This window comes from Phoca vitulina, unplaced genomic scaffold (genome assembly GCF_004348235.1).
Source record: "Phoca vitulina isolate PV1807 unplaced genomic scaffold, GSC_HSeal_1.0 scaffold71, whole genome shotgun sequence".
Classification (NCBI taxonomy): domain Eukaryota; kingdom Metazoa; phylum Chordata; class Mammalia; order Carnivora; family Phocidae; genus Phoca; species Phoca vitulina.
In genome coordinates this window covers 10,613,403-10,627,107 of record NW_022589774.1, presented here as the reverse complement: position 1 = coordinate 10,627,107, position 13,705 = coordinate 10,613,403, and the positions used below count along the sequence as shown (strand labels likewise).

At 48.8% G+C, this 13,705-nt stretch overlaps 2 protein-coding genes across 3 annotated transcripts in view; one reads left to right on the top strand and one right to left on the bottom strand.

Annotated features, from left to right (window-relative positions):
• Positions 1 to 4,499, top strand: part of COLGALT2 (collagen beta(1-O)galactosyltransferase 2) — a 106,347-nt gene extending 101,848 nt beyond the window's left edge. The window contains exon 12 of the mRNA XM_032393020.1: positions 1,130 to 4,499. Within this exon, the coding sequence (XP_032248911.1) occupies positions 1,130 to 1,406 (277 nt within the window). The 3' untranslated portion in view covers positions 1,407 to 4,499. The remainder of the gene's footprint in view (positions 1 to 1,129) is intronic.
• A 4,378-nt stretch (positions 4,500 to 8,877) lies between these two features.
• The window catches only part of RGL1 (ral guanine nucleotide dissociation stimulator like 1), a 231,790-nt gene continuing 226,962 nt past the window's right edge, over positions 8,878 to 13,705 (bottom strand). For both annotated transcript variants that reach the window (XM_032393204.1, XM_032393205.1), the window contains one exon: positions 8,878 to 11,852. In XM_032393204.1, the coding sequence (XP_032249095.1) occupies positions 11,665 to 11,852 (188 nt within the window). In that variant the 3' untranslated portion in view covers positions 8,878 to 11,664. The remainder of the gene's footprint in view (positions 11,853 to 13,705) is intronic.

Sequence of the window (13,705 nt, the reverse complement as noted above, 5' to 3'; positions counted from 1 at the left end):
CAGACTCATGAACAGTCCTCGTGATGTACTGTGAGACCTGCAATCACAGAGATGGGTTAGAGGCTCGGGGAGGGTGGAGGTGGCCCCTGAGCAGGGTATCTATGGAAGAAGGCAGTGTGACGCTCAGGGTTCCCCTCACGCAGGAGCTTACTCTGACCTAGCCTTGTTTGATGGGTGTGGAGATGGGTGGTTTACCGGTCAGTCTCCCCACTAACCTGTGAGCCCACTGAGGCAGGAACAGTCTCACATCCCTGTGTCCTGAGAACCTAGTCCCAACTCTACCCATAATAGCTGCTCAATCAATGAGTCCTAAATTCATTAATGGAGCAGGAGACCAGATTCTAACCTGGGCTCCTTCTCTCAGTTGCCAGGTGATCTCCTTACTAGCTGGGCTTCATTTTAGTGGTTGGGAATTCCTGTCCTTCATCTGGCTCATTTGGTCTCCTGTCCTCAGCAAAGATGGATCTCCTCACCGTCTTTGACACAGCTGACCGTATATCCGTGTCCTAGCAGGAACATGGAGGTCAAACATCATCCCTGTAACAGAAAGGAAACTAACTGCCACGGTGCACTGAGTGAGCTCAGAGCCAAGCAGATGTCACCTCGTGTAATCTGCACAGGAGCCCCAGGGTCGGGGTGAGTCGTCCTCCCCTTTACACTCACGGGGAGCTGGGATGCAGAGCCAAGCCGGCATGTCTCCAAGCCTACACCGTGTGACTTATCCCACCACTGCTGTCCAGATCTCAACTAATTTATTCATCCAAGAACAGGGCATCTCCCACAAAGTGATCACCTTGATGTCTTGTGATGGTCCAACAGAGCTTAATTCTCAGCTTTTAGAGTAAGACCTGAAATTCATGTTTTAAACGAGCCCAACCAAATACAACAGAAATATCCTGACCTTTCTCTTTGTGTATTTGTTTAGATCATCTGAAAGCTTGTAAAGAAACTTTTATTGTGTTTGTAGACTAAACTTTTCCCCAAAGGACACAACTTTAAAAATCATCAAAGGCCTCCACGGCAATGTAAGAGATGACCAGCAGGGCCCCTCTGCTCTTCCCCCCCACCCCCTGTCCCCGTTCGCTAAACGCCTTACCCCCTCACACACCTGCACTCCTCTTGTTTGCAGAGCTGAGTACAAGGAGTATTACGAATCCAGGGACCTGAAGGCCTTCTCCGTGGAACCCTTGCTCATCTACCCCACACACTACACAGGCCAGCCGGGGTATCTGAGTGACACGGAGACCTCGACCATCTGGGACAATGAGACAGTGGCCACCGACTGGGACAGGACCCATTCCTGGAAGTCCCGGAAGCAAGGTCACATCCACCGCAACGCCAAGAACACAGAGGCCCTGCCGTCACCAACCTCCCTGGATGCTGTGCCTTCGAGGGATGAGCTATGAAGGCTCCGTGGGGGATTCACTACCCTTGATTTTTCTAACGGGCTATTCATCTGTTTGCTCCAGTTTCTTCTAGTGGTCACAGTCCTCTAACCAAAGTGGTCTACTGTGATTGAGCAAAATTAATATATTCTTGACAGGGGAGGATAAGAAGGAAACTTAACCCAAATTTCCTAAGATGGCTAGAAGATAGGCTTTATGGCAACCATCAAGATAAACTTCAATCCAGATACCTAGCCCTTCAGTCTTTATTCGTGTGGTACTGCTTCCTACATTAAGGATGAACAGCATGGCCCAGAGACTCATCCCTGAGAAAGGTAGTCACATCAATAAATGGGCGGGCAAGGCAGTCGAGCCAACTGGGCCACATCCGTTGGTCTCATGTGACCTTGAAAACTTGTGTATGTAACAAGTTTGCGAGGGAGGGGGATCAAATCATTTAAAAGCAAATTAATTGGGCTTTGGTTTAAAGGAATTCTCTCATGAGCCAAAGTGAGCTGTTCATCTTAGTCCTCGTTATCCAAGAGGGATCCAATATTTGGGTCTGTCTGAGACTTGGCCTTTGACTATCATGGCAACTGAAGGTCTCCTAAAGAGGTGTCAAGTTTGCCATGTGGGTAGAGTTTAGTAGATATTTGAAGGTTTGTGTAGATATTTGAGAAAAAAAAGAACTCAGACTTTGGCCTTGTATTGTGGTCACTTGAGTTAGGATGCTCTATTTATGAAGATAAATCTAATATATAAAGGGGTTCGGGCTGGTGTCTAACTCGTGTCCCAGGGGGCTCTTTGCTGCTGCGACATGTCATGCTCTCCCCTCCATGCCTGACCCTGGGAACGAACTGGGAGTGTGAGTTTTATGAGTCACTGTTAAGAGGCAGAGCATGTTTTCAGGCCAGCAACTGTCCTTGCCTGGGTTTTTCATTCTATTTTGAATTATTTATTCTACAAAATGTGGGGAAAATGTAAGATAAGGCAGAGAAACAGATTTTTCAAGCTTTCATAGCACCCTGGGGAGTAGTGAGTGTGTGATCTGGTTCTCCTGCATTTCCCAGCCTGGCTCTTGCAGGGAGGCCTGTGGAGTGGGAGATTCTCACCATCTGGAAACAAATGCTTTTCCATTTCAGATGACAGACCTTGGTCAGAAACAATGGACCGATCCACTGATTTAGGCCAACATCCAGGGAAGCTCTCGGAGTCAGCGCCCTGGGCAGATGACCTCCCCGCTTTCCTCATAGAGCGATTTTCTGGAAAGTGCAGTGTTGGGCTACATATTCTCTGCCAATTCCACAGTCTGTGTTCTTCAGATATCTCATGATGGTTTGCCTCAGGTCTGTGTTCGCCCGCCTGCAAGCAGTCAGACTTTGCCTCCAGAAATACCCTCCCCACACATTTCTCCCTGAGCTTCACGCTTTGGAGCAGAGCCCACGGGCAGGGTTGCTGCGTGAACCCAGCTCAGTGCTCCCTGGTGAGGGCCCCCAAGCTGCAGGACAACAAGGCAGCTCGCCTTCCACAGAACACCAGCCTCAGCCTTCCTGCTTGACTTATCGTCGATACTCTTCCACATTGACTAGTAAGCAACGAGGCTGAGGAAGGAGATCTCAGCCGACCTCAGTCTTTACTGCTTAGACATACCTGTCAGAGCCTATTAATTTTTTTTCTAGAAAAACAGAAAGAGCATCTGGGGAGCTAGTGAAAAACCCTTGGGTGATCCCTAAGGTTTCCTTGGGTATTTTGTATTTTGTTTGCATATTTGAGTGCGTGCCAGTGTGCCTGATGTTCACGATATATTTTTTTAATAGGGTGGGAGGTGGTCGGGAGATTGGAAGTGGAGAAAGATTGAGTTGACTTTTGTGTGGTTTTGTTTAATAGAGAACTTTTTTTTTCCTTTTGCTGTCAGCTGGTCTGATGGGTTTATGAATTCTCATTCTTAAAAGACATTGGTCTTAAATTCTAGAATTTTAGATTAGGACTGTTCTACTGTGAATAAAGTTCTGGCTCTGTTAGCACAGCCTTCGCTTCCGCCTGCTCGGGTCTGGGATCCCAAGCAGCGCTCTTTTGTTGTAAACATTGTGCTCTGCACACACCTGCATTTGTGTTTAAAAAGTCGTCTCTTCAACAATCCTAGGGTTCCTTGACCTCATTATTCTTCCTGCGTCCCCTCTAGTCTTAAGTCAGGACATTTGACCTTTGCAGCGTCAGAGGCCTTTGCCTCCACCATGGCACCTGCTCTTTGCCTCTGGAAGTTTAACCCAGTCTGGAATCCCAATCTGGATCCCTCTCTGGATCTCGGGATCCAAGGTGGGATCTTCTGGACGATGAGCCTGACTTCAGCAGTGCTGGTACTGCTGAGAGTGGACTGAGCACCTACGATTTGCAGAGGACACACTCCCCGGCCCTGCTTTGGGTTCCCTGGGCCCTCCTGCAGGAACTCTGGAGGACGAGAAAGAGCCGGCATCCCAGCATCCTACACTGCCTATCACGCCGTGTCATTTCAGGGAGGGGAAATGATAAACTATTTGCCTTCTAGAGATCTTTGTGAAAAATTAAAAAAAAAAAATAGCTCAACACTGTGATTGTTTACTGGTTCTGCCAACACTGACCAATGGCCAATGCTGCTGGACCTTCCCAGACCTTGGCACTGGACCAAGGATGTCGGAGGCGAGAGATGACCATCTGCGCTGCTCACCCCCATGGCAGACAAGAAAAGGTGGTCACCAACCTTCCTGTTCAGTGCGAGTTGTTTTAGACTGCTGGGGAGAGGTGGGTAAGTGGAAGAACTTTCTAGGCTGGAGAAAGATAGGAGTCCCCAGTGGGAGGGTGGTAAGGGAGGCCCCATCTTGTAGTTTTGTGCTATAGGTCAGTCTAACCATTCATCGAAAGATACCAGCTTGTCCAAGGCCAAAGAACCTGATCCTGGGGCAAAAAAGAGAGAGAAAAAAAATCCATGTTGGCCTCTGTGACCCCTCAAATTTCAGATCAAGCTTCCCCCAAACCAGGTGTGAGCACTGCCTTGTTTCAGGCCCTGCGCTGGGCACTAAGATGCTCAGAGGACGAGGAAAGATCCCCACTGCTGGGGGGTCCACAGGCCGGTGGAGCAGCCATGCAAGCAGGAAGGCTTCATTTCAGAGGCAGGAACAAAATTGTAGGACCTCAGAGAACCCGCTTCTGCCCAAGAAGACTGTTGGTGCAGCTTTGCTGGGAAGGTGGCCGGGAAGGTGACAGTTGTGTTGGCTGTGGGGGCGTGAATGGGCACTTAGAGAGGAGGGTTGGGTCTGGTGGGTGGTGATGCTTTCTAGGCACTGCGAAGGTGTGGGGCTAGGAAGGGGCCTGCTGGGGAGCGATGGGGGACTGGAGGTTCTGACAAGTCAGGGCTGTGTTGGGGTAGGTGACAGGAAACAAGACTGAGACCCGATCATGACGGCAAGGTACGTCAGCCACCCTCCCTCCCTGGGTTATCATCTGTTGTGAATACAGAGGCCATTGTTTCTGGGGGATTCTAGGTTTGGTTACTTTCCTGACAAACAGTGCCAAGGTTTCCAGGAAAACGCTGGTGCCTAAAACAAGAGAAGTTCCCATTCAGCTACAGACTTGGGGATCTTTTCCCTTACGGTGAAATAAAGTGTAAAATAAAGGTGAGTCTTCCCAAGAGGTTCCTACAATGTGCTTTTTAGACATTCTCCCCGAGTAGAGTAGTAGAGAAATGATCCAGAAGTGATATCCATGAATGGAGAACCTGGGTGGCACATTCGGTTGAGCACCCGACTCTTGATCTCGGCTCAGTTCTTGATCTCAGGGTTGTGAGTTCGAGCCCCAGGTTGGGCTCTGTGCTGGACATGGAGCCTACTTCAAAAAAAAAAAAAGTGATATCCACGATTGACAAGAGATCAGCTCACTGAGGAGTTAAGTAATGACAAGGGGAAAGTCACAATGAGGCTGGTCATTCGATGAGAAAGTAGTTGTCATGGGTGACAGGAAACAAAGAATAGGCAGCTTCGGAGAGAATCATTATGCGCGTGTTGTATGTTTTGGGGTGAGGTTGATTATTTTAGAGAGAACCTTCCCTCCCAGGGCGTTCTGATTAAATGTGGCAGAGGCAGGAGGGCCAGGGGAGGGCAGTGGCCTGTGAAAGGGACTCTGTGCGCAGGCTGATGGCGGCCTCGAGTCCGCGCGGGGCAGTGAGACCAGGCTCAAGAGTGACGCGTGGTGGCCAGGAAGTCCTTTCTGGCTGGTTGGGAAAGAGAGAAAGCACACTTTGTCACACCCGCAGGGTGTGAAGGCAGCCGGGAAAAGCCTCGGCCGCGGCCGGTCTGGGGAGAGGCTGACTGCGGGCAGCTCGCGGGGCCGGCGGGCCCGGCGCCATGATGGTGGGAGCGACCCGCTGGTGCGAAGCCGCCCCGTCTGAGCTGAGGGTCCCTCCCGGGAAAGCGCTGGGCCGCCACACAGAGCGGGCGGGGGCTCCCGCGAGGGCCGCCACTGGATTCCTTCTGCGGTTGGGGACAGTTTTCTCACCAGGAGGCCCGCTCCCTGCTGCTCCGTCCTCCCTCCTCTGTGCTCCCCCGGGAAGGGGCCCTCTGTGCCCATGGCCCCGGTCAGGGACGATTTCCCCGCACAAGGAGGTGCTGCTGTTCCACAGGCACGGGGTGGGGGCCGGGCAACGGGCCTCCGGCCTTTTCCTCTGGTTCCTCGGCAGGCCCTTCAGCTCAGCAACACCTCGGTCACTGTGAGCACCGGGCGCTGCCACGTCCACTCGAAAGCTCCCCTGTATGATTTTCCCCTCCGGCTCCCTCCCTACTTCTCCTGGCAGGTGCCTGGCCTCACTCCCTCTGCTGCAGGGCCTGAACTTGTCTTTTGCTCCCTGGTCCTCGCACCTCTCTCCTGGGCTGTGTGTGCCATGGCCTGGAAGCCACCTCTTCCCCCTGCCCTCAAATTCCCTGTCCACCCCCACTCCCCTCTGCACAGGGCTTCCTCTCTGGGGCCAGTCTGAACAGTAATAGCCCCTTCGAGTCTTCACAGTCAGGGCTGGTGGTTTCCAAAGCAACTAAGACCCTGCAGATCACACCATCAACCTTCAGACATCTCAACTCCTGCCAGGGGGGCGCAGTGGGGGCTTCTCTAAACTGCCAGTTGTATTTTGGGAGAGAACACGTTGTCGTCGATTATTTTCTAAGCTTCTCTGAAGACCAGAGAGAGGGTGCTATCCACTACACTCTGAAAATCAAGTCCCCGCCTGAGCAAGAGCCCAGATGTCTGTCCAGCCTCCCCCAGGATGGGAAACATCAGGGGAGCCCCCCTCTGGACCACTGGGGGCTGCGAAGCTGGCCCCAGAATTGCTCCGACGTGAGATTTTATGAAAACGCCCATTCCAGAGGCAGCCAAGCTGAAGAAACTACAGGGAGGGACATAAAAATAAACCCAGCAAATTAAAAATATAGACAAAACCAATGCTCAGAGGCAATTCTTTGTTCTTTCCACCCTTTTTGTGGGCAGATGGGAGGATGGCTTTGGGTGGGTGCAGCTCAGCTGGTGTCACCCAAGCGACCTGTTTCTTTTCTCACTAACATCTAACGTGTCCATCTCTCTCTCTCACACACACAGCCCAATACACAATGGAGCTGGCAGCACCAACCCCAAATCTATGAAACCTCATATATTGATTATTAGCTGATCAAATTTGATTCCTTGATGACATTTTGCTGGAGGCTTGCGTGTCAGATATCGTATAAACGAGGATCACAAATATATGTCTTGGGGGGAGCTAACGGTCTCATTTAGAATGCTTCTCCCATTTTGAAAATGGTGCCTTGATTTTTTTTTTAATGGCTGCAGCAATCCAGAAGTTTATTCACTTTTTAAAAAAATTTGATTTACTGGTACCCTTTGTGTAAGAAATTGGAACTGTACCACAAACTGTTGCTTTGGGATTAAACAATGGTGGGAATAAAAATGATTGCTTCTGAGAAGCCTAAGATAAAGGACTTGGGTACTGATAACTGGCTTACAGAGAGGCTGAGCCCAGTTCCAGTGCTCCTGGATGGCACCCAAGCCCTGGTCACATCCGGTCCTCCTTTAACTCCTCATCCAGTTGGCGCTTTTTGCAGGAGACTCTTCCTCTGCACCCACCCCATCCCCCAGTTGTGTGTGTGTGGGGGGGGGGCGCGCAAGTTCATGGATCAGCAATGGATTCCAGTCCTAGCTGGGGATCAAACTCTCAATGTCCTCCTGATCCTTACGGCTTTGCTTCCTCAGCTGTGAGATGGAATAATGCCCAGGAAAACAGGTAGCAGTGCTCTGAGCAGCCGCAGGACGTTCCTTGGAGACTTTAAAGAAACAACCAGATGCCCATCGAACCAAGACAGCTTGTGTGAATTCTCATCCTCCGAAGGCTGGGAATGGAGCCAACAGACTCACACTCCAGGCATTCTCTTCCATTCTATGAGACTGTGAAGGAATATCTGTCAAGAGAGCCTCCTGGATTCGGTGCCAGCCCAGTGTGGCAGGCACACAACGGGGTTCTGAAAATTCAGAGCTTTGCCCCCTAACCTTGGGCTACTGACTTGACTGCTCTGGGCCTCAGCCCCCATATCTGTAATCTGAGGGGACTGACTGCAATTTATAAGATGGCTTCCAACTCTTAAGGAAATGTGAAATTCACTGGATTCCTCAAACTGTTAGATAAGTGAATTGCTTCCTCAGTTTTCTGGGTAGGGATGCTGAGAAACAACACCAAATCCTGGATTTCAAAATCTGAGCCTACAAGAATTAAATTTGCCTGGCTTCTATTTCATCTCAGATGAAGGAGATGGAAGAGCGGCAAGATGGACGCTGCCCGGGTCCTGGAGCCACTGTGAGGGCAGAGCCCCTACGGAGAGCTGCCCGATCTGCAATATACCATGACGGGACGAAGCATAAAACTGTCGTAAGTTACTGAGGTTTCATGGTTTTTTACTTCAGCTCAACCAAACCTAGCCTAACCCATCCCCTCTTCCAGAAGTATTTTGTTCTCAGATTCTAGGGGAAACAGCAGTACAAAGCACGATGGAAGTAACTTCTCATCGTGGAACTGGGGGACCTGCTGTAACCGGTGCCAGCGCGGCAGCATCTGGAGAACAAGAGGATTGGCATCAGGGAAGCTTCTGGATGCCACAGGTATCAGGGATGGAGCAACACTGTCTGCCTCCTCATGGTCTTGTGCTGCGTGATGGATTTGAAAAGGCTCCAAAGAAGGAAGTTTTAAGACACTATGTCTTTGGGCAGAAAGTAACCAAGCCCAGCTTCTAGACAGAGGCAAAACAAGGGGACCAGTTTTCTAGAATGATCTTAAAAAAATACTCACCTAGCGCCAGAGATAGAAATCCCGTTTCTTTTTCCGGTCCCACCCCATATTATCAATGATTAAAACACCTAGTTGGCTCTCTCCAAAATCCCACAAGGGTCCAGAAAATTTGATGATTTGGATCCATTTAAGAATCCAGTGGACAATAATTCTGGAAACTTTTTGGAAATATGACGAAATGACAATAATGTGTCTCTGTTGAGGGAAGTTGGACTGGTTCTGATTGTCTTTTGGGAAAACCTTCTTTCCTTCCTTCATAGAGGCTCTCCTGGCTTCTAGAGCACCACGGATGGTTTCAAGAATTACACAGATGGTAGCAATTGCAGACCAGGGAAAAGGCTGTCAGAAAGGAGGCAAAGTACTACCTTGGATCCTAAGTTCAGGTTTTTCTTTAAGTGTCCCCCACCACGTGACTCCTAAGCACAGCAATCTGGCAAGGCATCATACCAGATTGCAGTTTCCTAAGGATGTCACTCTCTCCCCCAAATGCTCGTGACATCACCAGTGGAGAGGATCCCCTCCTAACTCCACTGGCTGTCCCTCTGCTCCCCCCAGCCGAGCCAGAGTGGGCTTGCGACAAGCTTACGGACACATCTGGATCCCAGAACCACCCGATGAATACTCCGGATACGAACCCAGAACGCACCTGATGAATACTCCAGATACAATCCCTTTGGGTCTGGCAGCACATGCCAACCAAGTCCCAAACCAGTTTATTAGTTTAACCAAAAGGTAAACAGACGATGGAGATGCAGAAAGAGGAGCATGCGAGCAGCTAAAAGCATTACCCAGCTGTCCACCAGGAAACAAATTTAAGACATTGAAAGTGGCATTAAATAAATGAGGCTATGTTTTATCTACGTGGAATTTCCACTGTCTTTAAAAAAGGAAAATATATATATATATATATATATATTTTTACATTGCAGTATATAAATCTAGACTCTACATATACAGTACAATACACAGGGCGAGCACACAGGCGCGACTCCTAGGTCTTTGCAGCCACACCCTAAACCAGGCCAAGGGTCCTATATTTTGCGACCCGCAAACCAAGTAATTCAGGCTGAGGATACATTTACTTCAATCTCCATGATGTCTAGCACCCTGGCCATCTCTCCTCCAAGCACAGAAGTACAAATCGGACGAGCCTTGCAAACTGAAGAAAGTGCTTTTCGACCAGCTGAAACCCAGTCGGTCTTCTAATGCACCGTCTGATCTCCTAGAAAGACCTAAAGGAAATGCGAGGCCTTCCTGGCTCATTCTTTGGTCCACTGCCACACATCTCCAAACTTTCCCTGGTGTTTCTTGCAGATTTCATATGGCTATTTACATGACATAAATCTCACGTAACCTTGGGGAGCTGTCTTAACAGGATTAGGAAAAAGGAAGAAAAAAAGCTTCATGTTACAATCTATACTTCGTATCTGGGTTGGTTCTTTTTATTTTTGGAATAAAAACTGGTATTTTGAGAATTTTTTTTTTCTTAAAAAGGACATTCTGAAAGTGCTTCTTACACATGTCAATATCCCACATTATGGCTTTTTAGTTCAAACCCCAGCACAGCTCAGATTTGGAAGGGAGAGGGTGATGGTGTTCCTAGAGACAAAAATGTCATTTAACAGTAACACTGTGACAGCAAGTGTGGGGACCTGAAAAAAAAATGTTATTGATTCCCTCTGGAAGAAATGTACCTCGTTAGAAAGGATTTAGATGGTCTACGTAGCCCCATTTCTTTCCCCGTGACTAGGCACAGTAATGCTGTAGAAGTTAGTAAGTAAAACAGGCTGCTGCTATGAGCAGGGAACATCTTCCAAGGGGCTACCAACAGAGCGCTCGCCGTTCAGAAAGCTTTCACAGGCTCAAAATGATCCAACAGAGTCCATCGCAGTAGGAATTTCTACACCTGAGGAACAAATTGCACGTAACAGAGAGGTACTAGGATCCAGATGGCGACAGACTCCAGACATACAGTTTTACATGCAAAAGGCGGCGATCAGAAATGGCAACGAAGTAGTGGCATTCCGAGACAGGTAAGAGTCCAAGCGAGTCACCATTCTTTTGTGCTTTCTTTTCCGGCTGAGAAGCTACCAAAGAGCATGGCTACTTGTGCAGTAATGATTGTGGTCTGTTCGCTGGGGGGACCGGGGGAACAGAAACACAATGCCAGAAATCAAAATGGGCTTGTGTTGACTCCAGAGGTGTCGCGATGGCTGGACCGGCGGGTCAGACGGGCCTCCGAAGCTCCTCGTTGCCCTCCCTCCCTGGGGTTGCAGAAAGTGGCAGATGCGGGCAGAGGTCGAAAGCCCACTGGCTCATCCAAACCCTTTTGGAAGCGGCCTTTCATTCAGCCGTGGCCGTTCCGGCCTCTGCAGCGCAGGTGTTCTGGTGGCACTTGATGGAGAAGGGAATTCTTTCCCTTTATAAACATGGTTGGACTTCGTATAATACTGGCACAAAGGACACTGTATTCCTAGGACTGATTCCATTTACTTGGAAGGTAGGAGACTCGGTTTTCAGTTCTTTCTATTTCCCTGTAAAAAGTGACCTCAACATCCCAGGCCATTGTGCAAATTCCTTTTTCCATAGTCCAGAATATCCCATAAGTCCCTCATATATTTATATATATATACACATACATCCCTAATATGTGTATACATATATATATATTTATAAAAGTGGATAATTTTGCATTTCAGTCTCAAATAGGTCAAAGAGAATCAGTGAAACATTCATCCATTTCCTTGTCAAACTCATCCCCGATTTTCCCACAATGCCCATCTTGGTGTCTTGCACACCAGAGGTACTCAATAAGTATCTGTGGACTTCACCAACGATCCTCTAACACTGGATGGTCGTTGCAATCACCACGGCCTGCTCTCAGCCCCACTCTGCATTTGGCCAGCGAGGGGCCACCGGTCCCTCCGTTCAGAGGGTGATTTTGCTGTGCCTGCTGTTCCAGCAGCCCCGTTTAGCTGTCCTGGGCAGTGTCAAGCTGGTCCGGCTACGCAATTTCACTTGTTCTTCCATGGAGTTCTTTTTGCGCAAAATGAAGTCAAAGTTCACTTGGCTGTTCATGGCATAAAAGACGTTGGCCGAGTCTGGGATCACGAGTTCTGAAAGAGATCAGGAGAGGGAAGGCAGTCAGCTGGTGTAGGTCAGCCCAGCACTGACCATGGCAGGTGGAGATTTTGTCCAGCCACAAGGCAGGGACTCTGGCCCCGTGTCCCCGGGATGTGAACGGAACCAGGCAATGACTACCACCCCCCGCCAAAGTTGGCTCGCTCGACTCCTCAACCCCAATTTTTAAAAATGAAGTGCAAATACGACCTTAGAAATTTGACCCATGAACTAAATGTTCAACTGCAGACTATTCTAGCTAGAAGAAAGTGCAGTGGAAAACAAAGGCCAAGCGACATGGAAGGACACTCCCAGCATCGCAGCCAGGCAATGGCAGAACCGGGCTCCAACCCAGTGTCCTTCCTCCCACGGTCCACTTGCTACTCCAGCATGCAGCCTTTCTCAGATACTGAGAGACTCCAATGACATGGGGGAGAAAAGAAAAATCTACAGGTTTTTCCAGAACTTTCTACTTGGAATATTGAAATATTTGTTGAAGTAATCCCAAATCAAACCAGTTTAATACTGAACACCATCCAAATAAGAATGTGTATATCTGTTAACATTTGCAGTGTATCTACTTCAGTGATTCCCAACCAGAGAGCCACAATTTCTGAACAAGGACAATGCCAAGTATAAGATGAAATCATCAGGCAAAGGTATTTTAATTCATTTTTACATTTTAAAAGAAGGTATATACTATTTAGCACTCAGGGGTAATGGGTATCTAAGGAAACCAAATGGGGGATAAAAGAGGTGAGATGGGCAAGTCTACATCGGTGACAGTGGAGTGGGGGGGCCATCAGCAGAGGCATCTGCTTGCAGGTTCAGTGAGGCTGATGTTAACTTCAAACACAGGCATTCTATGGCAGGACTGATGCAATCAGGTTCTCAGTGACTCTAGTACCTTTTGCACAAATGTTCCACAAAGAATAACTCCCTTAAAGTGTCCCCAATCTCCTGCCCACATATCCCTGGGCAAGTAATAATTCACCTCACAGCGACATGTCACTTAGCATACCTCCAAAGTACTTGTGGGCACCTTACTTCTTGTTATCCTCACAACCACCCTGTGATGTAGGAAGCTCTAGTAGGGTACTGCCTCCTTTTCACTGAGGCCCAAGGCCCGAGGAGGTCAAGCAGCCCACCTAAGACCACCCAAGTGGTGAAGAAAGCTGGGCCCAGACTACACCTCGGGGCTCCTGGTTCTTCAGAATCACCGGCCTCACCTTAGCGTTGTTTTGTGGGCAACATGGTCAAACTCAAGAGACCACGCTTTAGACCTAGAATTTTAACTGTAACAACAATAAAAGATATAACTGACAGGGGTTTGCCCCTCAACTGAGGGCTCAGCTGAACGAATGAGCAAACTCCCAAGAGGTAATTGAAAAATAATTTCCTCAGGGGCTACAGCTTTTCATCTCTAGGAAAAGATACAGCCACTCTTCTCTGGGCCCAAGTTATAGTCCTGGGTGATCTGTTGGCCAAATGGAGTGGGAATAGCTGCTCCCTTCTCATATCCCCAACTTCTATAATCCCTCTTTTCGTGATAGGGCAGCTGCTTGTTAGTGAATAGCCCTATTAAGATGCTTGAATCAGTTAGCGTCGGGTCTGTCGGCAGATAGGGCTGGCCTCAGTCAACAACCGCACTTGGAAAGAGACTTAGGGTGACTGAGTTTCTGTGATGTGACAGGGTCCAGAGAAGTCACCTACCAGCCTGTCTCCTCCTCTCAACAAATACAATCCCAATTCAAACCAGCAAAATATAGATACATTTCAGGTGAGTGTTTTCCCAGCGTTTTCATAAAAGGAATTTCTGCGAAGAGTGGGTTCCTAGGCATCCTGAAGT